The 22,952-nt window shown below is 54.6% G+C and overlaps 12 protein-coding genes; 5 read left to right on the forward strand and 7 right to left on the reverse strand.

Moving 5' to 3' along the window:
* The first annotated feature begins 165 nt into the window (after positions 1-165).
* CHC_T00010296001 (DEAD (Asp-Glu-Ala-Asp) box polypeptide 21-like, putative) lies at positions 166-2,196 on the forward strand. The gene has a single exon (XM_005717959.1). The coding sequence runs from the start codon at positions 166-168 to the stop codon at positions 2,194-2,196; it is 2,031 nt and encodes a 676-aa protein (XP_005718016.1).
* A 347-nt stretch (positions 2,197-2,543) lies between these two features.
* CHC_T00006330001 (hypothetical protein) lies at positions 2,544-3,155 on the forward strand. XM_005717960.1 is given in 2 exon segments: positions 2,544-3,125; positions 3,126-3,155. 1 exon segment carries the CDS (start codon positions 2,544-2,546, stop codon positions 3,123-3,125), a length of 582 nt encoding a protein of 193 aa, XP_005718017.1. The 3' UTR covers positions 3,126-3,155.
* A 64-nt stretch (positions 3,156-3,219) lies between these two features.
* Positions 3,220-3,670, forward strand: CHC_T00006331001 (hypothetical protein). The gene is made up of 2 exons (XM_005717961.1): positions 3,220-3,512; positions 3,622-3,670. Exons 1-2 carry the CDS (start codon positions 3,220-3,222, stop codon positions 3,668-3,670), a joined length of 342 nt encoding a protein of 113 aa, XP_005718018.1.
* A 12-nt stretch (positions 3,671-3,682) lies between these two features.
* CHC_T00008951001 (fumarate hydratase precursor) lies at positions 3,683-5,151 on the reverse strand. XM_005717962.1 is given in 2 exon segments: positions 3,683-3,756; positions 3,757-5,151. 1 exon segment carries the CDS (start codon positions 5,149-5,151, stop codon positions 3,757-3,759), a length of 1,395 nt encoding a protein of 464 aa, XP_005718019.1. The 3' UTR covers positions 3,683-3,756.
* A 1,094-nt stretch (positions 5,152-6,245) lies between these two features.
* Positions 6,246-6,503, forward strand: CHC_T00006332001 (hypothetical protein). Its single transcript, XM_005717963.1, has one exon. The coding sequence runs from the start codon at positions 6,246-6,248 to the stop codon at positions 6,501-6,503; it is 258 nt and encodes an 85-aa protein (XP_005718020.1).
* Positions 6,504-6,805: 302 nt separating this feature from the next.
* Positions 6,806-7,715, reverse strand: CHC_T00006333001 (hypothetical protein). XM_005717964.1 is given in 4 exon segments: positions 6,806-7,167; positions 7,168-7,249; positions 7,385-7,554; positions 7,555-7,715. 2 exon segments carry the CDS (start codon positions 7,552-7,554, stop codon positions 7,168-7,170), a joined length of 252 nt encoding a protein of 83 aa, XP_005718021.1. The 5' UTR covers positions 7,555-7,715; the 3' UTR covers positions 6,806-7,167.
* Positions 7,716-8,733: 1,018 nt separating this feature from the next.
* CHC_T00006334001 (hypothetical protein) lies at positions 8,734-10,094 on the reverse strand. XM_005717965.1 is given in 2 exon segments: positions 8,734-9,836; positions 9,837-10,094. The coding sequence occupies 1 exon segment, from the start codon at positions 10,092-10,094 to the stop codon at positions 9,837-9,839; it is 258 nt and encodes an 85-aa protein (XP_005718022.1). The 3' UTR covers positions 8,734-9,836.
* Positions 10,095-11,618: 1,524 nt separating this feature from the next.
* CHC_T00009429001 (WD40 repeat-containing protein) lies at positions 11,619-13,951 on the reverse strand. XM_005717966.1 is given in 2 exon segments: positions 11,619-11,740; positions 11,741-13,951. The coding sequence occupies 1 exon segment, from the start codon at positions 13,949-13,951 to the stop codon at positions 11,741-11,743; it is 2,211 nt and encodes a 736-aa protein (XP_005718023.1). The 3' UTR covers positions 11,619-11,740.
* A 785-nt stretch (positions 13,952-14,736) lies between these two features.
* CHC_T00006335001 (hypothetical protein) lies at positions 14,737-15,548 on the reverse strand. XM_005717967.1 is given in 2 exon segments: positions 14,737-15,065; positions 15,066-15,548. The coding sequence occupies 1 exon segment, from the start codon at positions 15,546-15,548 to the stop codon at positions 15,066-15,068; it is 483 nt and encodes a 160-aa protein (XP_005718024.1). The 3' UTR covers positions 14,737-15,065.
* A 3,551-nt stretch (positions 15,549-19,099) lies between these two features.
* CHC_T00006336001 (hypothetical protein) lies at positions 19,100-19,657 on the reverse strand. The gene has a single exon (XM_005717968.1). The coding sequence runs from the start codon at positions 19,655-19,657 to the stop codon at positions 19,100-19,102; it is 558 nt and encodes a 185-aa protein (XP_005718025.1).
* A 43-nt stretch (positions 19,658-19,700) lies between these two features.
* On the forward strand, positions 19,701-20,516 carry CHC_T00006337001 (hypothetical protein). The gene has a single exon (XM_005717969.1). The coding sequence runs from the start codon at positions 19,701-19,703 to the stop codon at positions 20,514-20,516; it is 816 nt and encodes a 271-aa protein (XP_005718026.1).
* Positions 20,517-20,828: 312 nt separating this feature from the next.
* Positions 20,829-22,952, reverse strand: part of CHC_T00008500001 (acid-thiol ligase) — a 2,353-nt gene continuing 229 nt past the window's right edge. The window contains 2 exon segments of the mRNA XM_005717970.1: positions 20,829-20,889; positions 20,890-22,952. The exon segment at positions 20,890-22,952 is cut by the window's right edge and continues 229 nt beyond it. Coding sequence (XP_005718027.1) covers positions 20,890-22,952 — 2,063 coding nt within the window. The 3' untranslated portion in view covers positions 20,829-20,889.

Here is a 22,952-nt window from a genome sequence, read left to right on the forward strand (position 1 = left end):
AGCCCTGAGTCGGACGTCGGCTTTGCCGAAGCCACTACGCTGGACCCTGCCGCTGCCCTCTCAATCGACTTCGACGCCCCTGAGGTGCCGGAAGAGCCTGAGGTGCCGGAGGAGACCGTCGATCCGTTCCGCACCAAAGCGGGAAAACCCATTATCAAGGACGGTATGGGGCCCCCGTTGGAGTCCTTCCGCCTGTCGCCACGCACCATACAGATGCTTAAGAAGAATGACATTACGCACACGACCGAGGTGCAGGCTGGCACATTTGATCTGCTTTTTGAGGGCAAGGATATTATTGCAAAGTCACGCACGGGGACAGGGAAGACGCTCGCTTTTGGGCTTCCGATCATGGAACGCCTGGCGATCATTCGGAAGGAGCGTGGCGGACCCAAGCCGAGAGGTGAAGGCCCGGGATGCATTGTACTCGCGCCGACGCGCGAGCTTGCGAAGCAAGTGTCCAGGGAGATGTCTCACTTGGGGCAAGGGCTTGGCTTGTCTGTCGAGTGCTTCTATGGCGGTGTTGGTTACGGGCCGCAGGAGAACGCATTAAGGAGGGGTGTGGATGTCGTCGTAGGAACACCGGGAAGGATCATGGACCACTTGAACAAGGGCAATTTAAGGCTCGATAATATCTCGTTTGCCGTTCTTGATGAAGCAGATGAGATGCTTAGTATGGGTTTTGCACAGGACGTCGAGACGATATTTGAGACGCTGCCGCCTGAGAATGAACGTCAGGTGATCTTGTTTTCAGCGACAGTGCCACGGTGGGTGAAGAACCTTGCCTCCCAGTTCCAGAAGAAGGACGTTGTGACGTTTGATGCTGTTACATCCGGCTCTATGGCGTCAACGACAGTGCGTCACTGCGCCGTGCGCGTGCCAGAGCGAGATGAGGCACGAGCGGGACTGCTGGCGGATGTGATTGCAGTGCATAGCCAGGGAAGGTGTGAGGACACAATCAAGCGTGGACCGAGTCGTGCGATCGTTTTCACGGAGACCAAACGTGAGGCGGACGAGCTCGCTACGTCTGGGTCACTGGATGGATGTGGAGCGGCAGTTTTACACGGAGATGTCTCACAAAAGCAGAGAGAAGTGACGCTGAGCCAGTTTAGGCAGGGACAGTTTCAGGTGCTGGTGGCGACAGACGTGGCGGCTCGTGGGCTGGATATCTCCGGTGTGGACGTTGTGATTCAGTATCGCGTCCCGAATGATGCGGAAAGCTACATTCATCGTGCGGGGCGTACCGGGCGTGCTGGGAAGTCTGGGACTGCTGTAGTGATGTACTCCGACCGTGAAAGTCGTAACCTTCGCAATCTCGAGCGCGAATGCAGGATCCGGTTTGACATGGAAGTGGCGCCAGCTCCGGAAACGGCATTGGAAGCGGCCGTGAACGTTGCGCTCGACAACATATCTGGAGTAGATGAGCGCGTGATCAAGCATCTACTGCCTCGAGCAGAAGAAATGCTTGCATCTGGCGCTGAGGATACGGCGGAGAAGCTGGCGGCGATTCTGGCGATTGCTGGGCGACGGACTCGACTCGAAGACCGAAGCATCCTAAGTGGGGAGAAGGGTATGCGGACTGTTGTGGTGTCTGGGGAACGGGAAATCTCGCCTGGGTTGGCGATGAGGTTCATCTCGGACCTAGCGCGAGCGGCGGAGACGGAGAGCCGTGTGGGCCTGATCCGGATGTGCAGGGATGGAAGCGCGGTGGTTGACGTAATTTCCGACGCGGCACTAGGGCTGGTGGGAGCGAGTGAGAAACTCGGGGAGGATGCGGAGATTAAGTTGCGTGTGGCGTCCGGGGTGCCGCAGTTGAAGGAGATTGAGAGAAGGGGCGGTGGAAGGTTTGACCGAAGGGGTGGCGGTGGCCGGTCCGGCGGAGGCGGCGGGCGGTATGATCGAAACGGCGGTGCTAGAAGAGGGTCTTACAGGAGTGACAGTCGTGACAGTCGTGGTGGTGGAGGTGGAGGTGGATATGGAAGGAGAGACGGCGGTGGAGGTGGATATCAGCGACGAGAGAGCGGGTATGGAAGAAGAGATGGCGGGTATAGTGGCGGCAGGAGGGATAGTGGAGGGTACGGGGGAGGGCAGGGAGGAGGAGGGTATAGTGGCGGTGGCGGCGGCGGTGGGTACCAGGGGCGGGGCAGAAATTCTGGGGGCGCGAGGAGAAGCGCCGACTTTTTGAGCGACGACTTCTAGAGGAATTAAGGAAAATGAGTTTTTGTTTGTTTTGTTAACGTTAAAAAGGAATGCTGTATCGGCGAATACTGTATCGAAATTGTGCACGTGTACAGGTGTTGACTGGAGGAGCGGGTAGAATTACAGCGGGGCAAAGGGCAAAGGGAGACTTACACGAGTGGCAAGGATGACGGGGAGTGGGAGGTGTGGCGGTGTGGCGGTGTGGCGGTGTTTCAGGGAGGGGAAAGTGCGGTGTATAAAACGAGGCGCGCCCATGCTTTCGCGGGGTGCCAGCCGCCCCCACCCGGCGAAGCGGGCAAGGCTCAAAAACTGGAAATTTTTGAATTCCCCGTTCGGCACTGTAAGCGATGGGCCGACGCAAGGGGACGTCCGCCTTTCCGGTGGCGCGCATCAAGAAGATGATGCAGTCGGACGAGGAAGTGGGCAAGATCGCCACCGTCACGCCGGTCCTGGTCGCCAAGGCCCTCGAGTGCATGATGGAGGACGTGCTCCGCGAAGCCGCAGACGTCGCCCGCGAGCGCCACACGCGCACCGTCACCCCGCTCCACCTCAAGACCTGCGTCGCGCGCAACGACGCCTTCGACTTCCTGCGCCCCATCGTCCGGCACGTCAGCGGCGACGAGGGTAAGCGCGCACGCTCGCCGGCCGACCGCCGCGCCGCCCGCGCGGAGGCCGGCAGCGCCGCCGCCGCCGAGCCGAAGAAGCGCCGCGTTGCCGCCGCAGACAAGCCGGACACCGACGACGTCGTCGCCCCGCCTGCGCCGCCCGCGCCGCCCGCACCCGACCAGCACCCGCAACACCACCCAGTCGACGATAACTATGATGAGGAGGACAACTATGACGAGGACGAGGACGACGACGCCGCCCAGCCACAGCCTCAGCCACCACAAAGTAAAGAGCGCGTGTCCGTGCACGCGCTCTTGTCTTAGCCCGAATTGTAAATGCACGGCCTTCCACTCTGTCAGCCGGGCAGGCTTACAGCCGCCCGCGATACCGCGCGTCTTTCTCTCCGTCCCGATCGCCATGCGCGATCTCCTTCGTAGTGGCCATCGCCACCGATTCGCCACACCTCCCACGCACCTCGCTCTCTTCCCCTACGCACGCACGCCTGCTTCCACTCGGCGCGGACGGCTCTCCCGCTTGCACTTGCGCGCGACATGGGCGGCGACGGACGCTTCCCGTACCCTAAGGAGGTGTGGTCGCCTTCCGGCGGGTGGTGGGCGTTTCCGCGCGCGTGGCGTGCCAATACCGCCGCCGCTTTCGTTCTCACCGCCGCCTTGTGCGTCCCCGTGTTTTACCTGTCGGAGAGCAAAATGGTACGTCCCCATCCCGCCCCACCACTTGCTGCCGCACTTGTAGCGGAAGCTAACGCTCCGCCTTGAGTCAACTCCCGCCTGTATCATGCGTCCACCGCGTCGCGAGTAGGTGCGCCACGGAAACCCCAAGGTCCGCATTCCCTGGCGCCCGGGGCTGAAGGTCGACGACGAATAGCCTTTGGCGCGGAATAAACGCCGACCGCAACGCTTGTGGTCAAAATCGTTTTAGTCTTTGCTACCTAGCCTACTTGGGGCCGATCATGTTTGCGGGCACCACCACCTCGTCAAATCTTTCCCCGGTCATCCCGTGCTCGATCGCCGAGGCGCGCAGCGTCATTCCCTTTTCGTGCGCATGCTTAGCGATCTTGGCCGCCTTGTCGTATCCGATCTCGCTGTTGAGCGCTGTCACCAGCATCAGGCTGCTGTTCAGCAGCTCGTTAACGCGCCCCTCGTCCACTTGCAACCCGGCCACGCAGTTTTTCCGGAAGGACTCTGCCGAGTCAGCGAGCAGCCGTACGCTGTGCAGCGCATTGTAGATCATCAGAGGTTTAAACACGTTGAGCTCAAAGTGCCCATTCATCCCTCCCACTGTCACAGCCACGTGATTTCCGACCACTTGCGCGCACGCCATTGTCACCGCCTCACACTGCGTCGGGTTCACTTTGCCCGGCATGATCGAACTCCCGGGTTCGTTGGGCGGTAGTTTCAGCTCGCCCAGCCCGCATCGCGGTCCGGATCCCAGCATCCGGATGTCATTCGCGATCTTCATCACCCCCGTCGCTGCCCCATTGAGTGCCCCGCTCGTCGCCACCACCGCGTCGTGCGACGCTAGCGCCTCGAACTTGTTCTGCGCCGACGTGAACGGCAGTCCTGTGAGCAGCGCCACCTTGTCCGCCACCTGTTCTGCAAACCCGACCGGCGCGTTGAGCCCCGTGCCGACTGCCGTCCCGCCGATGGCCAGCTCGTATACATCTGGCAACGTTGTTTCGATCCGCGTCACGGCCTGGCGTAGCTGACGCACGTAGCCCGAAAACTCCTGCCCGACTGTCAGGGGGGTGGCGTCCATGCAGTGCGTGCGCCCGATCTTGATGATGGTGTCAAACTCGCGCGCCTTGGCGTCAAACTCATTTGCAAGGGCAGTAAGGGATGGGATGAGATGAGAGGTGACCTCGCGGGCGAGCGCTATGTGCATGGCCGTGGGAAAGGTGTCGTTGGAGGACTGGCTTTTGTTGACGTGATCGTTCGGGTGGACGGGAGACTTGGAGCCCAATTCGCCGCCCAGCATTTCGATGGCACGGTTGGACACCACCTCGTTCACGTTCATGTTGGACTGGGTACCGGAGCCTGTCTGCCAAACGACGAGGGGGAAGTGATCGTCCAGCTTTCCGGATGAGACCTCACGGGCGGCAGCTTGAATGGCCTCTGCGAGCGAAGGGTCAAGGCCGAAGCTGCTGTTGACGAAGGCCGTGGCTTCCTTGAGGACGCCGAAGGCGTGGATGACGGGGGTGGGCATACGGTCAGTGGAGCGGCAAATGTCAAAGTTGGTGAGCGAGCGCTGTGTTTGGGCGCCCCAGTAGCGGGAGGTGGGCACGTCGACAGGGCCCATGGTGTCGGTTTCGGTGCGTGTAGAGGAGGTCATAGTGGTGCGGGTGGCGTGAAGGGCGCGCGTGGTGAGGGCAGAGAGGGGGGAAAGGGCGGTTAGAGGGCGGCGGAGTTGGTGCAGCGGGACGCTGTGGAGGAAGGCTAGGCCGCGGATCATGGCAAGCGAAGGACGTGGAGAAGGGCGAAGGTGAGGGCAGGGAGATGGCGGATGAAGTTTCAATGTCACGATGCTGCAGGAGCGGGGAGCAAAGAGACTGTGTTAACGGCGGTGCAATGCGGGAACGCGATTGGCTCGGATAGGTCTGTGGAACGTAGTGGGGGACCAAGCACAGTATTGTGCATCTCAATGCGATTTCGCGAAATCCACCATGTCGTGTGGTACTGTAGTGAACGGCATCCCTTTACGCGCCTCGAGGTGGCTTTAGCAGATAACGAAGACGCTCTTCGTTGTTGTTGTGCAGCCACGTGCTCAAAACGATACTTAAACTATGCTTGCACTGATTGGATTGATGTAGTGCTCCTTGCTCCTTGTTTGTTTTGGTAAGATTATGGTGGATTATTTCAACCTCTGTACAAGGTCTCATACAAATTGACTCTCCTTTCCGACTTTGGACGTCTATTTTGGACGTCTATCTCCTTCAACAGAGTTTCCTTTTGTTCAATCCCCAAACTAGATTGCGAAAGACTACATTCGAGGATAAGCCCAGCAGAATCCTTTTCCCATCAAGAGCTCTTGGACCTGCCATTCCAGAGAGTACACCTGCCTCGATGCGAAGATACCTGACCTATGGGATACTGGAAGAAGCACCAGATACCCACACTCGATCACTTCGAACAGTTCACATGTGCATTTAGTCACCGCTTTGCGCCATATCAAAACTATTGGCGAACCTACTGCCCTGTGCAACCCTGTTCCACGTCATCACAGAGGCTAATGAGAACCTCCCTCACAGAAGCCCTGAAGCCTCTCTATATATCCCATGCCCTACAGCATGAATCTTCGACTTTATTTTCAGATATGAGACGGGGACCAGGCACATGTTCGAAGGGTAGTACACCATGGGCCGACTCCTCCCCGATTAAACAAGCACCAGCACCACTCCACCCAGATATGAACACCCTGCCTGCAACATGCCGCCTTCATGCTATCGAAATAGTCAGTTAACCTGCACCTGCATCAACAGAGCTCTAATCACAGAGCCCCCAGACGAACAACCAGCTCATTCATCCATAACTCACCCTCACCGTTCGCGGCAAGACTTCCTTCCTGTGCATCCGGAGAGAGCCTGTACGTCCACGTCCAGCGGCTTTCGCACCCCGCTCGCCTCTCAATGCAGACCCATCAAGCCATGCCACAACCTTCGTATAACCGAGCAACCGTCTATATGACAGAAATCGAGATGCGTTTACGCTTCGAACGAAGAGATGCGCAGTGATTCACTCGCTGCTGTCCTAGATTCAATGCCCTGTCACCACGGTACCGTGAGGATCCGTGCTCCGTGCGTTTGGACAGCTCACAGAGAACAACAATGCCGGAATCGACGCAAGGGCAACTCGGCCTATGTTTGCGATGTCGCTCGCTCTACTAGCGCTATCTTTCGCGCTCACATCGGCTCTGCGCATTCTTTTCGGAGAAGATCAGGAGCTTCCGTAGGACTCTGTATCGGACTGCCGAGTCGCTACTAGAGTGGTTCGCCGGATGGATATGGTCATGTTTTTACATGGGTTGTTCAGTTGAAGGTTGGTCAGCATCGATGCATCACAGGGGTGTCGTGGGTAGGTGCCCATGGCATGCATTCCAGCTCATTAAGTTATTGTGTGGCATCCTACGTGATGACTGACATAGTTGCTATCTATTCCCCAGATGGAGGACCATATCACAATGACATTATGCCCAAAAGAGGAGGGAGAGCTCGCTAGCTTGTAAGGTATGATGGCTTTCCGGTCCGCTTGATAGTATACACGAGTTGAAAACGTATGCCGGGGTCGATGAGATGAGGGTAGATCCTTTGACTCAGTATCGAGATGCAGAAAGGGGTTGGTGCGGTGGCCATTAAGCTACGTACTGGTACGCAGCGCCTTGATGGGGCGTTGAGCCGATGGTGTCAACTGGTCTATCTGGAAACTTTGGTTGCCTGTGTAGATGCAGCAAGGCGAAGAGGCGAAACTGTGAGAAGTTGTTCAAAACGACGTTTGGGTACCTACCATTTAGCTACAATGAGGCGCGACGACACAAGGTGCATCTTAATGCAAGCCATTAGTCAACTTACATATCCAAAGCAATGGGCCTTAAGTCCTGCGATTCCTCAGACAAGGTTGTCGAGCTGGGAAGTGAGGGGAGGAACCGGGCCTTGTGAATGCGCATATTGATTTCCAGTTTGGTTATGAAGTTGGCGGAGCAATCGCGACTTTTCTGAAGCATGCGGCAGAAGGCGCCCATGTTGCGTGCAGAAGGCTGTGTGTTAAGGGGAAAAGGGTTGAGGAGGCGAGAGGAAGAAGAAGAAGGCGAGTTGTGAAAGTAGCAAGTACTTCTGGAGGAGGACTAGCCCCTTGCCTGCCGAACGCGGGGCTTGATGTCTTTATAGCGTTTGGCATATGAGATGGCTCAGTGAGAGACGCGGTCTTAAGGTCTGGGTGGCAGCCGTAGTTGCTCATGAAGATGCGACATGTCGCAGCGTGTCCTTCCGGTGAATGGCTGGAAAAGAGGACGGTGAGCATCGGTCATAAAAAATGCATAGGCACAAGATGCAGCCGCGGAGAGAGGATGGACCTCGTGAGAGCAAGGCTGTGGCAACGGAGGGATGCTCTTCGCAACCTATTTTCTCTTTGAGTGTACACATGATCATGGCCTCTTAAAAGTGCAAGAAGATATTGGGCAGAGGCCGGTGGCACGAAAGAGCCAGCAAATAGATATTTTTAGGGTTATTTCAGAGCCGCCTTCTCTTTTGGTTTAGTGGAGGTCATGTTTAATGCACATTCCGGAACTGTCTTGGGCGTGCGCTGTACACAGCCGTGCGCTGTTGACACTGACTGTACTTGTGGAAGAAGACTGTCGCCACTGGCCCAAGAATATATGAGTGCACCATGTACAGTGCAGTGCGGGCAACAATACACCTCTTTCTTTTCAAAAAAGCTCATCAGAGCACCCCTTGCATCGTCCTCCATATTTCTATGACGTGGGAAAACCTTTTTTACCGCCTCATCTTCTCTCGCTTTTTCCATACAGGCCGCACCAAACATGCCATGGCAACGTGGTGCCCCCTCCCATTGCCTTTCCCTCAGTGGATCACAGTAAACCATCGTTCACAACGACCCCCATGGAGCAGTGCCTTTCCCAACCGCAGTTGCCACTGTGCCGATGGCGCAGTAGGGGAGGGAGGCCGATTTTTCACAGGGAGTCAGTAACATGGGCGCATGCAGCATTTTCCACATACTTCGCTTTCGGGGGGGGGGGGGGGGGGGGGGGGTTGAGGCGGTTTGGTTTGAGATAGCTGCGTGTCTAACATGCTGTTGTCGGCAATCATGAAACAAGCGCGTGTTTCGTAAGTAGGCCGCCAGCGATGACAGCCGTCTGGATCCGCCTACGGCGACTATATGCACCTGCAGAGCTCTATGAACCTACATCTGAAAGTTTAATTCATATCTTCGTGAGAACTTGTCCTGTTGTACTACGCACAAACAGTAGTCAGACGAGCATCTCCTGTCAATACAACTGCACGTTTTTATGTTTTTGTGAAATAGCTATTTGCAGAGGACGGAGTCTCGTGCAACACCGCATTCTACCCCCCTCATCGGCACGCCAATTAAAACACTTGACGGGATGGATACCATACAATAGTTCATCTCTAAACTCCAAAGCTGTGGGGCAAAACAACAGTATAAGCCATTCTTGGCTTTGCATGAGCGGCAAGATCCGAGAATTCATTTTTCAACTTTCCTAATAGCAGATACCCTGAAACTTTCAAACAACTACATATCGACTCTCAGGAAACTAAAACTTTGCACTGGCCCAAGAGCAGGTGCTGAGGCAACGATGTTGACCGAAACGTGGAGATGAGCAGGGCAGCACCACATCAGAGAAAATATCTTACAACTCGAGGAATTCTAAGCCTGTCTCTGCGCAGAAGCGCAGCGCCTTTTTGCTTCCTTTGAAAACCGATTTCAAACCTTGGCCTCCAACTTTCCCGGCGACCGACGCTGGAGGCATGCCGTACATGGGTGGCCGCGAAGACCCTGCAGATGGAAAGTGGGGAGGCGGTATGTAGTCTCGCTGACGATGCTTTTGGCGATGGCGAGAAGGACTGTCGTCGTCAAAATACGTTCCCGGCGGATAGTCCCCGTCTGATAAGGCCTTGGTAGTCTTCTTTCGCGATGAACTCTCAGTCTTTCTAGACTTTGATTGAGAAGCACTGCCTTGCTTTGCTTTCTCTCGTGAAGAAGAATTCGAGGAATGTGGCTTTGAGGTCTTTGTTGAAGAAGACGACTTCGACGTGTTCTTTGACGGCGGCTTTGACTTAGAGCTTTTCGAACGCGAGGACGCGCTGCTACTTTTCCTGGGCGACGAAGACTTACTCTTTGAGCGAGAGGAGGTGGGGGCCATGGCAAGTATGACGCAAACGTGGTGTGACCTGCTAATCAGACTCTTGACTGTCCAGGCGTTACTTTTCTCTAGCCTTAGGCAGTGCCCAGTCTTGGCCTTGTGTTGGTTCAGAAGGATATGGGTCAAGGTTTGTGGCAAACACGTCGTCCTCTTCTCCTTTCAGGATGTGAACGCAATACGAACCGCAATACGAACTGGTGGAGGGCTGGCCCAAAAAATGAATGGAAGGATTTTGGGAGATAAGTTACCACAACAACCAGTAATTTCTCTACGATGCACAGAAGCAAATATGCAGTACAAGAATATTTCGCTTGCAAGCTTTTTGATCCATTCGCTGTGTCTACTGTGCCATTGGCTAAGGGTACCGTTACTTCATGCATGCATAATCTTCTTACCAAACGCCACCCTTGATCATAGGGTGTACAGCTCAGCACAGGGCTCGTTGCTTCATGGAATTCCTTTAAAGAGAAAATGGAAAAGTTCAGGGCGCCACATGGGCTACTTTAATTGAAAGTCTTTCATACAGAGACCTCCGCTACAAAATTTGGGTACAGTATCGCAGACAAGTCCAGCAGACATCACGGATCACGTAGAATAGTGTTTTACAGACGTCCCAGACACAGTACAACACCATGTATCTCGTTTGGTCTTCCAGGTGATTTTTCGTCTGCATCATCAAAGGGTATGGGACGTCAAGCTTGTAGAAATCGGGTGCTATGCCCACGTAAGAACAGACAAGCAGAACCGGTGACGGCAAAAGAAAACTTCCAACTCGACAAAGTGGCTTAATAGAAATAGTTGGAAAGCACACAATACCATCATGATTGCAGTCATATGGACTCTCACACCCCTCTGACAAATGCGATACATCTGTAACCGCAATCACAACCAATCAACTACAAAGTTGTTTTGGAAGTTGAACATATGCAGCATCGTGAGGCGTTTGTTCATAGCGTGGGACTTTGACCAAATCCTGCACACCAACTTGAGTAGTTGAACATTCTCGCCACGGCTTACGGCGAAAGTCCGGCACGCTCTCAAGTCGCATGCCGCAAAACACATTTCCTCTTTTTGTTCCTCCTGGAAGAAAGAACTCAAAAGTCTTCCGTCCAGCTTCGCGACCCGTTCTGATCGACAGGTGTCGTCCTGGTATGTTTCTCATAATTGTTGGAGGGATTTCTTAGGTGTTTTTCTACTATCGCATCCTCGTTTGATGGTCAATACACACCATCGCGAGTTTCATCAATCGCTCAATTACCATCCTGTAAGTGCTTCCGCAATTCTTGTCTCTGATCAAAGTCTATTGCCTCTGCAGACAGCAATGTCTGATCACTTTAGTTGCCCGCCCATGTTGCCAGTGCAACAATCCGACTTTGCTTCTTTTTTTTTTCATGCCAGAGAGGATTGCTGCATGCCGCTACAGTATTCGCTTTGAACTGTTTGGCTGTCACGTACCGTCTCTACAAGGGATACCACTGGATCCCTTCACACATATTCGTGCTTGTCGAAAGTATCATTAAGTTGGGCATGTCCCGATTCATTTGTTGTCGTAGCGGGGGTTTGCGGTCGTTGCGAGAAAGTCTTTCGGTCATTCGCAAGATTCTTGCAGAAGACAAGGATAAACTCTGCAACCAAAGAAGCGGGAAAAAATGGCTCGTCGATTCAGATATTCTCTCACACTCAACACAGGGAGCCATTTTGCAGACGAAGAAAAGGAGCAGCCGCAGAATTGTTATCGACAGCCGTTGCAGGTTGTTGCAGGTTGTCACAAGGGATTTTTTGTCCGTAAATCAATCTTGACAAGCTAGCTTCGGCTCTGCTGTTCTAAGCGGCTTCACAAACTACGCTCGGGCGAAACAATCCGAAATTTACTACGGAGCGAGTGGCCGTTTTCTTGGCATGGGTCCAGACAACGTATGGCAACTTTATTAGATAAGCGAAAGAAAGATGGGACTGTTCAATGGTCTAGCTGCATGTTGGAACTTGTGCAAGGATGCTAGTACGACTGACATTCTTCTTGGTGGTACTACACTAAAACTTCGGACACGAACGAATCCGTCCGTCTTTTGAACTCGATCAAACTCGAGTAGGTCCGATCACTAACGGCAATATACAAACCTTCTGCACTCGGAGTTAACGCGATTCCAGCGATTTCTCCGAAAAGGTCAATTTCCTGGCACGTATCAAACTCTCCGCGATTGACGTCAAATATGTGTACAAAGTCACGCGGCTCGGCCATCATGAGGTGGGTTCCACAGGACGAAAAGCGGAGAGAGCGTACGGCCCCACCCACAGCATCAAGAACGCAAAACGACTGAGACATGTTTCGGACATCCCAGATGCGACAAGTCTTGTCCTGGGATCCAGTGGCAAACATGCGTCCATTCGGATGCCAGCTGGTTGCAAATGAAAAGTCCTCGTGCCCACGCAAGAGAGCTATTCTGTCACCTTTGTCGCCGTCAATCACCTGAATCGAGTGATGATCGCCAGCAACAGCGACCATTTTGCCATTCGGTTGTCTAGTGGCATGGTTAACCGCTTTGGCAAACTCGAAGGACGACTTTTTCTGAAACGTACTCATATCAAAGCATCGAACGCAGCAATCGTTGTTGCTCGTCATAATAGTGCTTCCGAAGATATCGATTGCATTGGTGATGGCGTTTTCGTCATAAGTGATGCGCTTATTGTGAATGATGGTGCCGTTCTTCAGGTTTTTCGCAATCATCTCACCATAGAAGCCACCCGCAATGACCAGGTCTTCCTTCGCAATCATGGTAGAAATCTGAACCATTCCCAGGCCGTTAGCTACGGCATTTCCAGAACCACTCAGGTCGAGCACCTGGCGTTTTCTCCTCGATGCTGCGTCCCAGTGCACAACAGCAGCATCGTGCATAACAAACACATCATGCTCACTAGTGGCCCAAGCGAGATTCCTCAGCTGAAAGTGCACAATGGAGCACTTGACCTGCCTAGTATTCCGAAAGAACTCATAGAACGTGGCGCCCTTCGTGGGCTTTGTCTTGAGCTCATCGCGCAACGATTCGTTCATGTCCGTGGAATCCCTCCTCAGGTTAGGCGACGTATTGTCCCTGAGTCTAGTCGCGCGATAGTCCTCTCTGGAAAACGGAAGGTTCTCCCATGGAATACCCTGCATATCAATGCCATTTGCGGCCTGTTCTGCGGTTATTTCACCATCCCTATCCGGTCTTCTAGCTGGCTTGCCCCAAATGCCGCCATTTGGACCATTGGTCCGCCCCCTGCACGGCTGGCCGCTTCTTCCCGTACCTGGAATTGACCACGGGCGGGTGGCATAATAGCTTTCCTCAACTTGCCTCTGGGCCTCGTGCCAAACCTCGTAATCCTCCCCCTCCCCCTCCGCCAGTTCTACCTCCAGGTCGCCCATGACATCCACAAAAGCTACCTCCTCGGGGTATGGGCGGGAAGCTTGGTCGCACGTCTCCGGCGGGGAATTCTGTCTGCCCTCCACGACGTTGGCGTCAACCCATGCCTGCCTCCTCGCGCGGGCGGAAATGCTTGCCTGGTCCCTGAAAACAGTCAAACCGGTGTGGCTGTGGAGCCCGTGCGCAAAGGGATACCAGGCGCCCAGCGCGGCATCATGGCGCGGTTCAAAGTCATCGCGCAAAGCGGCCACGGGGTGGGGGCCCGACACATCGGCGGTCCTGGGTTGCATCTGCCAGCGAAAATAGTCATGTCTGGCGGCGGCCGGAGGCGAGACTGTCCGCGGCCTGTGCGTGGGTTGGTAGAGCAACTGGGGCACAGGCGGGGGAGTGGCGGTTTCCGGAAAGACTGTGCAGGAGGGAGAGAGGCCCTGCGCGAGGGGATGCGAAGGCGTTGTGGGAGAGGCGTGCGGAAGGGGGCGTGGCTTGGGATGGCGGAAGGGAGTGTAATGGAAGGACGGGTAGGAAGCGTCCATGGGGATCGTGGCGAGGTTGCAGAGGCGGGGTTGGGGTTTGGGTTTGAGGGTGGCGAGGAGAGGGGTGCAGGGGGGGAGCGTGGTGGGACGGGATGGAAGGAGGTGGGTGTTTGAGGGCTTGAAGAATTCGGAAGGGAAATAATTGTTGGGGAGACGAGGTTTGGCAGTTTTTTTTAATATGCGAAATACTGTATCAAGGGTGGCCCGGGCGGCCCTCCAACAAATCGTGCGTGTTTCAATGATGGGGCGGCTGTTGCATTTTAGGTCCGTGGGGAGGGGAGGGGGGGGGGGAATGCACGCCATGTGCTGTGTGCTACACCGTCTTCGCCCGTCGCCAATGTGTGCCGCGTTTGTTTAGCAATGTGTGCGTGCAGCGCTCCTGAGCAGGAGAGCGGAAGCTCGCAGCGCTATAGAGATGCAGAAGGGTCTAGCGGCCGACAGCATCTCCGGCTCTCAAAAACGGTGTCCGGACCGAAGCCCGACTTGATTGGAACAGCCTCAGCGGTCGCCCACGAGCTCAGAGACAGCTAGAGACAGCTGCAACGAGGCGTACGTACGGGTTTGTGCCGGGTCTATTGTGGGCATATACCCTGTTAAAATGCAAAGACAGCAAGGCACGGATGGTAGAATCTGGCCAGCATTTGTCTCGGCATGTTCGCGTGTACCTCTCTTCTCTCTTTGGCGACGCAGCCGCTTTCGGTCTAGGTTTGCGTCTAGGTTTTATGGGCGAGTCGCCCGAAGTACGCGTGCTTTCTAAACGGTTTGCTATGTACGGAGGCCTCTGGGGCTAGAGCGTTTGGGCACGGAGAGAAGCGGAACGAGTCTCTACGTGTGGTGGCGTTATCGGCCTGCCCAAGCACTTGTGCATACCTGCCGTTTGCGCCCAAGTGTCCCAATGGGAATACTGCATGCAAAGTAATGCATTCGCTTACAGCGCGCCAGTCCGGTGTTCCTGCCCGGTTGCCAGTCAGTTGTGCAGTTGCATATCTTCATTCCTTACCTTGACCTGGCGGACGAGCTCGTCATGCAGTCTCCCGCAAATCTACACGCAATGCATGTTACATTCTAGTGCCACTGCAAGTTTGCTCTGCCACCTTCCGAACCTTTTAAAACAACTCCATGTGCATACACAGTAGTCAGCAACCTCACACTATGACTCCAACACGGACGACTTCCTCCACGTTGATCCACACGAATTCAACAGCTGCACCGAAGCCGACAGAGGCAGAGGCACCAGACGATTATTTGTATAATCAGCACCACTACAACTGATCTATACATTTGCTACACATTCCCACATCCCCTCTGTACAAATAACAGCAACACTGAACAAAACACAAGTATAGTCAAACGGGACCGCCACCTCCATCACCTCCACCCGATATCCTAATACAGTATATACATACGCAACATCCACTTAATCCCCCGGGCCCGCCGCCTTAACACCTTCCCCTCCCCCGCGTTCAAATTCTTTCATCCTCTCTCTCATCCTGACACTTGCGGCGGAGAGCAAAGCGTTCCTCTTGACCAGCGTCTTGACATGCTCCTTCAGCTCATCGATCTGCATCAAGCGAAACTCCCACGTAACCTTTGCCTCCCTTCTGCTCACCAGCTTTGCCCTAGACACACCCTCAGGGGGGTTATGCAGAGCCTCGTCCTTCAAGTGTTGTCGCAGCACGAGCTTACGCTCAGTGGCGCGCTGCATGGCGGCGTCGACCTCGCGCTTCCAGAGCCTTTCGACGACCGCGTCCGGTGGATGCAGCAGCGCCACGTTGGCCAGCGTCTGCTCCAGCTGCGCAGACGTCAGCTCCCACGGGCAGTCGGATGCTTCCGCCAAGGGCGCGGCATGCACGCTATCCGACGACGTGGCTGGGTGCGACACCGGCGGAGAGTCGGGCATGTCTGGCAGCGAGGGTGACGTGCGTATTTCCTGGGAGGGAAGCGTCGTATCTGAGAGACCGTTGGTCGAGCGCGGTGGCGGGACGGCGGGACTGGACGGTGGCAGGACGGCCGGGCTAGACGGCGGCGGAGACGGAACGGATACGTCTGTGATAGTGGATTGCGGTGGGGCGGGGAGGGGCTTGTCGGGGAGTAGCGCTTTGCCACGATGTGGGACGTGTGAAAGCAAGGGCTCGTTCTTGACGTCGATGTCGAGGGCAGCGGCGGCGGGAGTCTTGGTGGTGACATGGCGGAGATATTGCTTGAGGTAGGTAGCGGTGGGCGAGACTGAAGCGGGCGGGAAGCGGGGGGTGGGAATGAGGCAGGGGTGAGGGGTAAGGTGAAGGACGGGGGGGCGGACGCGCTTGAAGCGGACCCGTGGTGGGGCGGTGGGGAAGGAGGAGTTGGTCATGGCGAGAGCGGGTAGGGAGGGGACGCGGAGTTACGGGGGTGACATTGAGATGGGGGAGGGGATGGGGATGGGGAGGGGCGGGAGGGTGGTGGGAAAGTATTTTTGGAGGGTGCAGGTGTGTCGGGGGTTTCAGGGTGGAATTGGAGGTAATACGGTGCAGGTGGGACGGGTCGAGGTGTTCGATGGCGGACGAGGCTGTGGTGGATGTACTCAGGGGGGTTGGTGGATGTACCACTGTACATCAGTGTGGTAGTTCCAACTGGCCCGAGATAGTGGAACCCGGGATGGAAGCTTAAAGTGGAAGGCTCAAGACTCGTGATCTGCCAACTGTTCTGGGGAGGGAGCGACCTGAGGTCTTCTGTATCGTACATCTATTGTATGGACATACGGCAGACCTCAATCGCTCGGTATGGACTCTTGTTCTCTATGCCGTCAATCCCCGATACAAGCATGCATGCTATTCGCATAACCTCAACAGGTCCATCCATTTCCCTGTCCACGATCACCGCATGCACGCTTCTTAGGCCACGATTTCGTGCATTCTCCATTTTTATAATATTGGCGTGTATCTACACGGACACCATACGATATGTCATACAATTATTGCAATTTAGTAATATTTATGAGCACATGTCCGTGATAGCTTTTGCTATACAGGAAATCCATATACGCGTATATATACGCGTGAGTGAGGAAATGGACAGTGGATTATAGAGTAAGTGGAGGCATTCGTTAGAGGCAACTGAAAATGCTATTCCAGAGTGCTTCCGGGCCTTACTAATGGGATTCTCTTCAATCTATCAGCAAAGATGCGCTTGTGAGATGTTTTTTCTAAGTGCAAAAAAAAAATTAAATGGAGAAATGTCACAATGAACGCAGAAGAAAAGTCTACCGCATCTGATTGCATCACCTTCGTGTCGCTCATGAAACAATCCTAGCTTATCTTGACAGAGTGTGCGCAAAGCACACAACAAGTATAGGACCGAGACTCAAGCTCCCAATACCCGTGGGTCGGCCACAGCTCTGATAAGAATTTTGCAGAGAACCTCTTTCACTGACCAACTAGCGTTTGCATAAGTAACATACAAAAAAAAGGTACACTGCATGTAGATATCTTATATCCCTCATGTAAAGTAATGAGTGGCCTCGAAAAACGCCGGAAAAAGTGGCATTCAGTAAAAATTCCTAGAACAAAAAACACACACACAACTGGGTAGTTCACTAGAAAACGATCCTAGAGCCGGTGACTTACCTTGAAAAGAACTTTCCCAAAATCAAACAGGATCCTTCTAGTATTGCGGTATTTTTCACATTGCAGCAACTATTCAAATATGTCAATTCAAAGGCTATACTTGCTTTTCGCATAGGGATTCCCATCGTATGTAGCTATTTAACATCTCATCTGCCAGTTGTTCTCTCCTGGAGCTTACGAATTATTCTACACCCGTCTTTAGAAAAAAAATCATCTTGCGGGAAATGTGATTTGTCCTTTGTGGATACGAATGCATCACAACATCTGAAATATGCTGGGACCAGCTAGAGTGACAGCATAAGACACAACGATGTGTGCAGAGCTCTGCCAAAAATCTGACGAGCACCCATGACTCACTATTTAGGGGTGTCCCTGTCTCGATTGGCATAGCGATCTTTGCATACCATGACTGCCACTACTGGCAATACTATATCTGGGAAGTTAAAGGGCGATTACGTATTGGTTCATATTCGCCTCTACCTTTCCAGATATATTTTTTAAGAAAGGAAGCATTTTTCATCATATGGGCTCATTTTCGTCCTTTGAGAGTTGAAAATGTAGAATCGAGGGGAAACGAACATTCCGTTCGTTCGTACTAAGTATTGTACTAAGAAGTATTACATCCGGCGGCAGTGGCCGGTGGAGAAAATTAAATTATTCAACAAGATATTGTGTCTATGCAGAGGTCTGACTAAAAATTGATTTGATGATGAAAAAGTCGAAATCCGATAGAGAACATGTGAGAGAAGTGGTTCATGTTGAAATATTTCTACGGCATCTCTGTCAACATCAATCTGCCGTCAGTGGGTGCGGTACCTAAGTCAAAGCATTGTTTATACAAAGTGTATACATAGTCATGGTAAAACGGCAGATGGCGGGGTGACCATACGGTAGGATTGCACTGCAATCATTACGGGGGAGGGCGTACTGCACTGCGTGCGAGCATGTGAGCTGTGTGATGAGGGCCAGTTGCCAGTTGAGAAAGAAGCTCAGAACGGGACTGGCCTGGCTACAGGCTTTCTAAGTGCTTGGGGCTTCTTCAGTGCGAACTGCACCCGTTTTGCTTTGTATGACGTTTGAAAATCACAATGGGGTCTGCTGCCGAAAGTCTTCCCCGCTGTTTACACGTGGATTGGACCAGAAGACAGCAGGATGAGGTTGGAACAGAGATGGTAGGAACACCGTGGGGGAAAACCTCGCCTCGCCTACTGTACCCTTGGGTACTGTACGGTGCGTCCGGGAACAGCCTTTTTTCTACTCCAACAAGCGGATTCCGTGCTCAAGGGTTTTGTGGTTCTGCAGGACTGCCCATTCCCACATCCCACACACGCAGCCGCAACCGTCCTTCCCAAATGCGCACGCCACATGACTCCTCCCGACAACCCAGACATCTCCCCACCTTCCTCCCCGCCTCAATCTCTCTACTCTTCCTCAGCTTCCCCCAACCCCCTTGCCTTCCACCAAGGCTTCTTTATCGGCGCCCTGTGCGGCCCGCTCCCCGTAGCCGTTGTCGTCTACGTTGCACCGCCCGCCCGCTCCGCCCGCGCCGCCTTCACTCGCGGCGCGGGCTACGGTCTGGCACTCTGGCTTTTAGGCTGCGTCCTCATCCTCGTTCTCTTCCACACCTGGAGCGATAGCTAACCACCGAGCCGCTCCACGCACCCCCAGCCTTTTCCAGGGGCGACCCCCGAGGCTGTGAAGTGTCTACAGCCGCGGTCGGCAGCTGCGGTCGGCAGCTGCGGTCTGCAGTGCAGCTCGCCACTGCCTGCACTGACCAATATCCACGCGACACTTGGCACCTCGCGACACGTCACGCCGCCAAGCAACAAGCAACCTCGCCGCCACGATCTCACCGAAAACTCGGCCCAACACGCTTTTCCACAAAAAAAACCTCGCTGTGACGTGTTCTGCGACTTGACGTTAACTTAACCGCCCCCTCCCTTGTGCCGTCTCTGCAAACTTGCTTCCCGCTCGACCCACACTTCGCCCAGAACACAGCTCTCATGTCCGTCTTCCTCCCGCCGCCTGCACTCCCCACGCAGCCGCCCCCGCGCCCCGTCCGCCACAAGACCGTTCGCCGCCCGCGCCTCCACTGCACGTGCGCCACCTCGCTTCCCCGCCGCCGCCTGCTGCGTACATTGGCCGCTGCCGCTGCGGGGCTGGTACTGCCCACACCCGCCCCCCGCGCCGCCACGCTATGTTGGCCTGCCACTTGCACGACCGTGACCCCGGCTAAGGCCCCGCCTGCGTACACTGTCTTTTCAGTCGTCCCAACGTCGCTGTCCGATGTCAACCTCACCCCGCTCTCCATTGCCGAGGTTATTGACGACACGGCGACTGCCCGCGCCGTCCTTTTGGGCGAGCACCACAATTCGCTTGTAGACCACGCTCTCGAAGCAAGGATCATTGATGAATTGAGGCGTAAGGGCGAGCTCGTCGTCGGGCTGGAGATGGTGCAACAGCGCTTCCAGGATGCCCTGGATCGCTTTGTCTCAGGGAACCTGGACGAGCTGGGCTTGTACGTAGAGACTGAATGGGAGACGCGCTGGGTATGGCCATATGAAAACTACTTGCCCGTATTGCGCGTGTGCCGTAAGTATCACATCCCGCTCGTCGCGCTCTCGCTCAATTCCGAGGTGCTCAGCAAGGTCAAGGCAGAGGGAGGGATTGAAAACTTGTCTGCAGAGGAGATGCGCGCACACATAGGGGATCCGGCAGCTTTTGTCACGATTTCCAAACTCCCGGCCTTCAAGAGGTACATTAGCGAGATTATCACCCCGAGCTATGCCTCACATTATAGGAGGGGCTTGCTTCCAAACACGGCCAACTTTGCCTCGTTTTACACGGCCCGTGTGTTAAGAGATGAAGCCATGGCCACCTGCACAGTGCAGGCGATGCAGGCAAACCCGGATGCCGTCATGCTTTGCTTGATGGGCAGCGACCATGTCAAGTTTGAGTACGGCGTCAAGGCGAGAATCGAGGCTCAGCTTTTGGGGATTGAGAGGCGCGCCAACAAGGCCAGGGAGGCCGAGGGGGTGAGCCCAGTCCTTCAGCCCCCACCAAAGCTCAGGTCGGTTATGCTCAACCCTGGCCCGGCCGATGCGTACGATCCGCGAGATAAGTCACTCAAATTGGAGATGGCCGTGGAAGGTAACCCTGTACCTATTGCCGATTATTTATGGTTCAGCTCGGTGGCGGATGCCAAGCCGAGGCGACGGGTGAGAGAGTGGGTGTTGCCCCCCGTCGAGTTCTTGACGGCGATGTAGTCTGCTTTGGGGCGTATCGGTATGGGGCTGACTTGTCTCCGACGGGCAAAAATCTCTAATCACGCATTCTAATGCGTTCACAGTAGAATTTGCGAGGTGCTACGGTATTAGCGGTTGCTGGTTTTGTCGAAGGAACCTTGCGCGCTTCAATCAAAGCTCAAAGTCTCCCTCGTAGGGTTCGGAAGCGCTCACAGTCAAATCGAGGTCTGTCGAGATCGACGGTTTTGCCTCCCTAGAAATGCAATACCAGTCGTCATCTATAGACTAAGTTCTGGAACGCAGGACGCCTTCTAGCCCTAACACGATCGTTTGTCGAACAAGTTCAATTGTGAATATTATAGATAGTCTTCTAGAAACGGAGTACCGCTTGAATTTACTTGCCATGGTACATTTCTGCAATCTCACCCGAGTACACTTTTTCCACAATGTTCTTCTTGATCTTGAGCGTTTGAGTCATCATCCCATTCTCGACCGTAAACGGCACCAGAAGAACGCGGACATGCACAATGCGATCATTCGAGCTATAAGATATGCGCTCGTTATTTCGAGAGTTGATTTCGCTAGTGAGGGCCTTGCGAAAAGCTGTGTTTTTGTCGAGCTCGACTTCGGCCTTTCGCAAATTGGTAGCATTTGCAAGTGGGTCTTCTTGCAGCTGCTCAATCTCTCTTCGATAAGCTGGATCGATCATGCCTTCCTTTTCCAGGTACTCTAGCTTCGGGACCACCAGAGCCCCCAACACCTTCTCGTCCTGTCCCACCATCATGACCTGGTCCACCATTGGAGATGCAAGAATAGCGCCCTCGATTGGTGCAGGCTCTATGTTTTCGCCATTCGAAAGGACGATGACGTCCTTGCTTCGCCCTGTGATCACAAGGTCTCCTTCATTTGCAAAGTACGCAAGATCACCAGTGTTAAACCACCCCTCCGAGTCAAAAGCCTTTGCAGTCGCTTCTGGGTCCCTCAAGTACTCGGAAAACACATACGGACCAGTCGTGAAAAGCGTTCCCTGCTCCCCGTGTGGTACAGTCTGCCCAGTCTCCGTATCAACAATCTTCACGTACGCACGCGGCAGGCTCATACCTGTCGAGCCACGAACGTTATGCTCGCCAAATCGATTTGCAATCACGGGCGCCGTCTCCGTAAGCCCGTACCCAACGCAAATATCAATTCCCGCACATTCGAAAAAATCCTCAAGATACCCAGCAATCGATCCTCCACCGGACAAACACATCCGCAGGCGACCACCGGTGCCTTGTCGAATCTTGGACCAAATGAGCTTATTCGCCAAAGCGTACAACGGCATGAGCAAAGTCATTTGCAACATATTGACAAGCTTCCCGATCACACCCCCACCGCCGTTGTACTGAACGTCAAGCTTGCGCACCCGTCTTCGCGCCTTGACAAACGCGAGCGAGATAGCAAAGAACATGGCGAAAAGGGTCTTGCGCACAGAGGACGCCGCCTCAAGCTTGGCTGTGATCGCGGCGTGGAGATTCTCAAACACGCGGGGGACAGAAATAAGCATGTGGGGTTTGTGCGCGGCCAGATCTTCCCTAAAGTGCCTCCTGTTGGAATACACCAAGGTGACGCCCTTGCTGAGTACCCAGTAAGCGGCTGTGCGCTCAAAAACATGCCAGCACGGAAGGACAGAGACGAAGACCTCGCCCGGAACTGGGTCTAACTTGGCGCCGAGACTAATATCCTCAAGTTGAGAAAGAATGTTACCATGTGTGAGTACGACACCCTTGGGGTTCCCAGTGGTGCCGCTTGTGTACAGCGCGGTGGCAACATCGGGACGCTCGATACCGCAACCCAACTCCTCGCTGGTGGGCTTGAAGCCGAGGTCGAGGACATGCGCATACGAGTAGACGGGAAGCTGAGCATCCTTGTACGAATCGACATCACCAAACAGGACGACGACGAAGCGGACTTTTGCGCGATCTAGGCCCGCAGCAACGAGCCTATCCAGGACGGCTGTGTCTTCAACGAAAAGCGCGGAGCTCCTGGAGTGCTCGTAAATGTATTTCAGCTCCGGGACGGGGGCGGCTACGCCTCTAACAGCGGCAGCGGCGCCTCTGGTCATGATAGCGAGATCTGCAATGAGCCATCGGTGGGAGTTTTCCGAGATGAAGGAGACGACGTCGCGCGGGCGCAGGCCGAGGCGGGCGAGACCAGCAGCAAAGCAGGAGACGCGGTCGTGGAGCTCTGAAAAAGTGAGGGAGTCATCGCCGGGATGGTGGAGGTCAACAAGAGCGGGACGGTCGGCGAAGGAGGGGTTGGCAGCGAGGGCTGCGAAGACTTCGGGGATGGAAGAGAGATCCTTGATGATGGAGCAGGAGAGGCCCGCAGGGCCGCTGGGTACGGGATACGGAATGGTTTGGGGGGGGGCGATGGAGACGTGAGAGGAACGGGTGGGGGCCGAAGGGGCGGCGCTGC

The sequence above is a fragment of the Chondrus crispus genome, genomic scaffold (assembly GCF_000350225.1).
Source record: "Chondrus crispus Stackhouse genomic scaffold, scaffold_4, whole genome shotgun sequence".
NCBI classification, from domain to species: domain Eukaryota; phylum Rhodophyta; class Florideophyceae; order Gigartinales; family Gigartinaceae; genus Chondrus; species Chondrus crispus.

Bases quoted from the DNA above. Each gene is read 5' to 3' on its own strand.
- CHC_T00006336001 (XM_005717968.1), bottom strand. From the start codon at position 19,657: ATGATCCTTGCTTCGAGAGCGTGGTCTACAAGCGAATTGTGGTGCTCG.
- CHC_T00006332001 (XM_005717963.1), top strand. From the start codon at position 6,246: ATGCCGCCTTCATGCTATCGAAATAGTCAGTTAACCTGCACCTGCATC.
- CHC_T00006330001 (XM_005717960.1), top strand. From the start codon at position 2,544: ATGGGCCGACGCAAGGGGACGTCCGCCTTTCCGGTGGCGCGCATCAAG.
- CHC_T00009429001 (XM_005717966.1), bottom strand. From the start codon at position 13,951: ATGGCGTGCATTCCCCCCCCCCCTCCCCTCCCCACGGACCTAAAATGC.
- CHC_T00010296001 (XM_005717959.1), top strand. From the start codon at position 166: ATGGGGCCCCCGTTGGAGTCCTTCCGCCTGTCGCCACGCACCATACAG.
- CHC_T00006331001 (XM_005717961.1), top strand. From the start codon at position 3,220: ATGCGCGATCTCCTTCGTAGTGGCCATCGCCACCGATTCGCCACACCT. The intron at 3,513-3,621 runs GTACGTCCCCAT...CGTCGCGAGTAG, and splicing joins ACCTGTCGGAGAGCAAAATG to GTGCGCCACGGAAACCCCAA.
- CHC_T00008951001 (XM_005717962.1), bottom strand. From the start codon at position 5,151: ATGACCTCCTCTACACGCACCGAAACCGACACCATGGGCCCTGTCGAC.
- CHC_T00006335001 (XM_005717967.1), bottom strand. From the start codon at position 15,548: ATGCCCGACTCTCCGCCGGTGTCGCACCCAGCCACGTCGTCGGATAGC.
- CHC_T00006337001 (XM_005717969.1), top strand. From the start codon at position 19,701: ATGGTGCAACAGCGCTTCCAGGATGCCCTGGATCGCTTTGTCTCAGGG.
- CHC_T00006333001 (XM_005717964.1), bottom strand. From the start codon at position 7,554: ATGGGCGCCTTCTGCCGCATGCTTCAGAAAAGTCGCGATTGCTCCGCC. The intron at 7,250-7,384 runs GTAAGTTGACTA...GCATCTACACAG, and splicing joins AGGCCCATTGCTTTGGATAT to GCAACCAAAGTTTCCAGATA.
- CHC_T00006334001 (XM_005717965.1), bottom strand. From the start codon at position 10,094: ATGCATGAAGTAACGGTACCCTTAGCCAATGGCACAGTAGACACAGCG.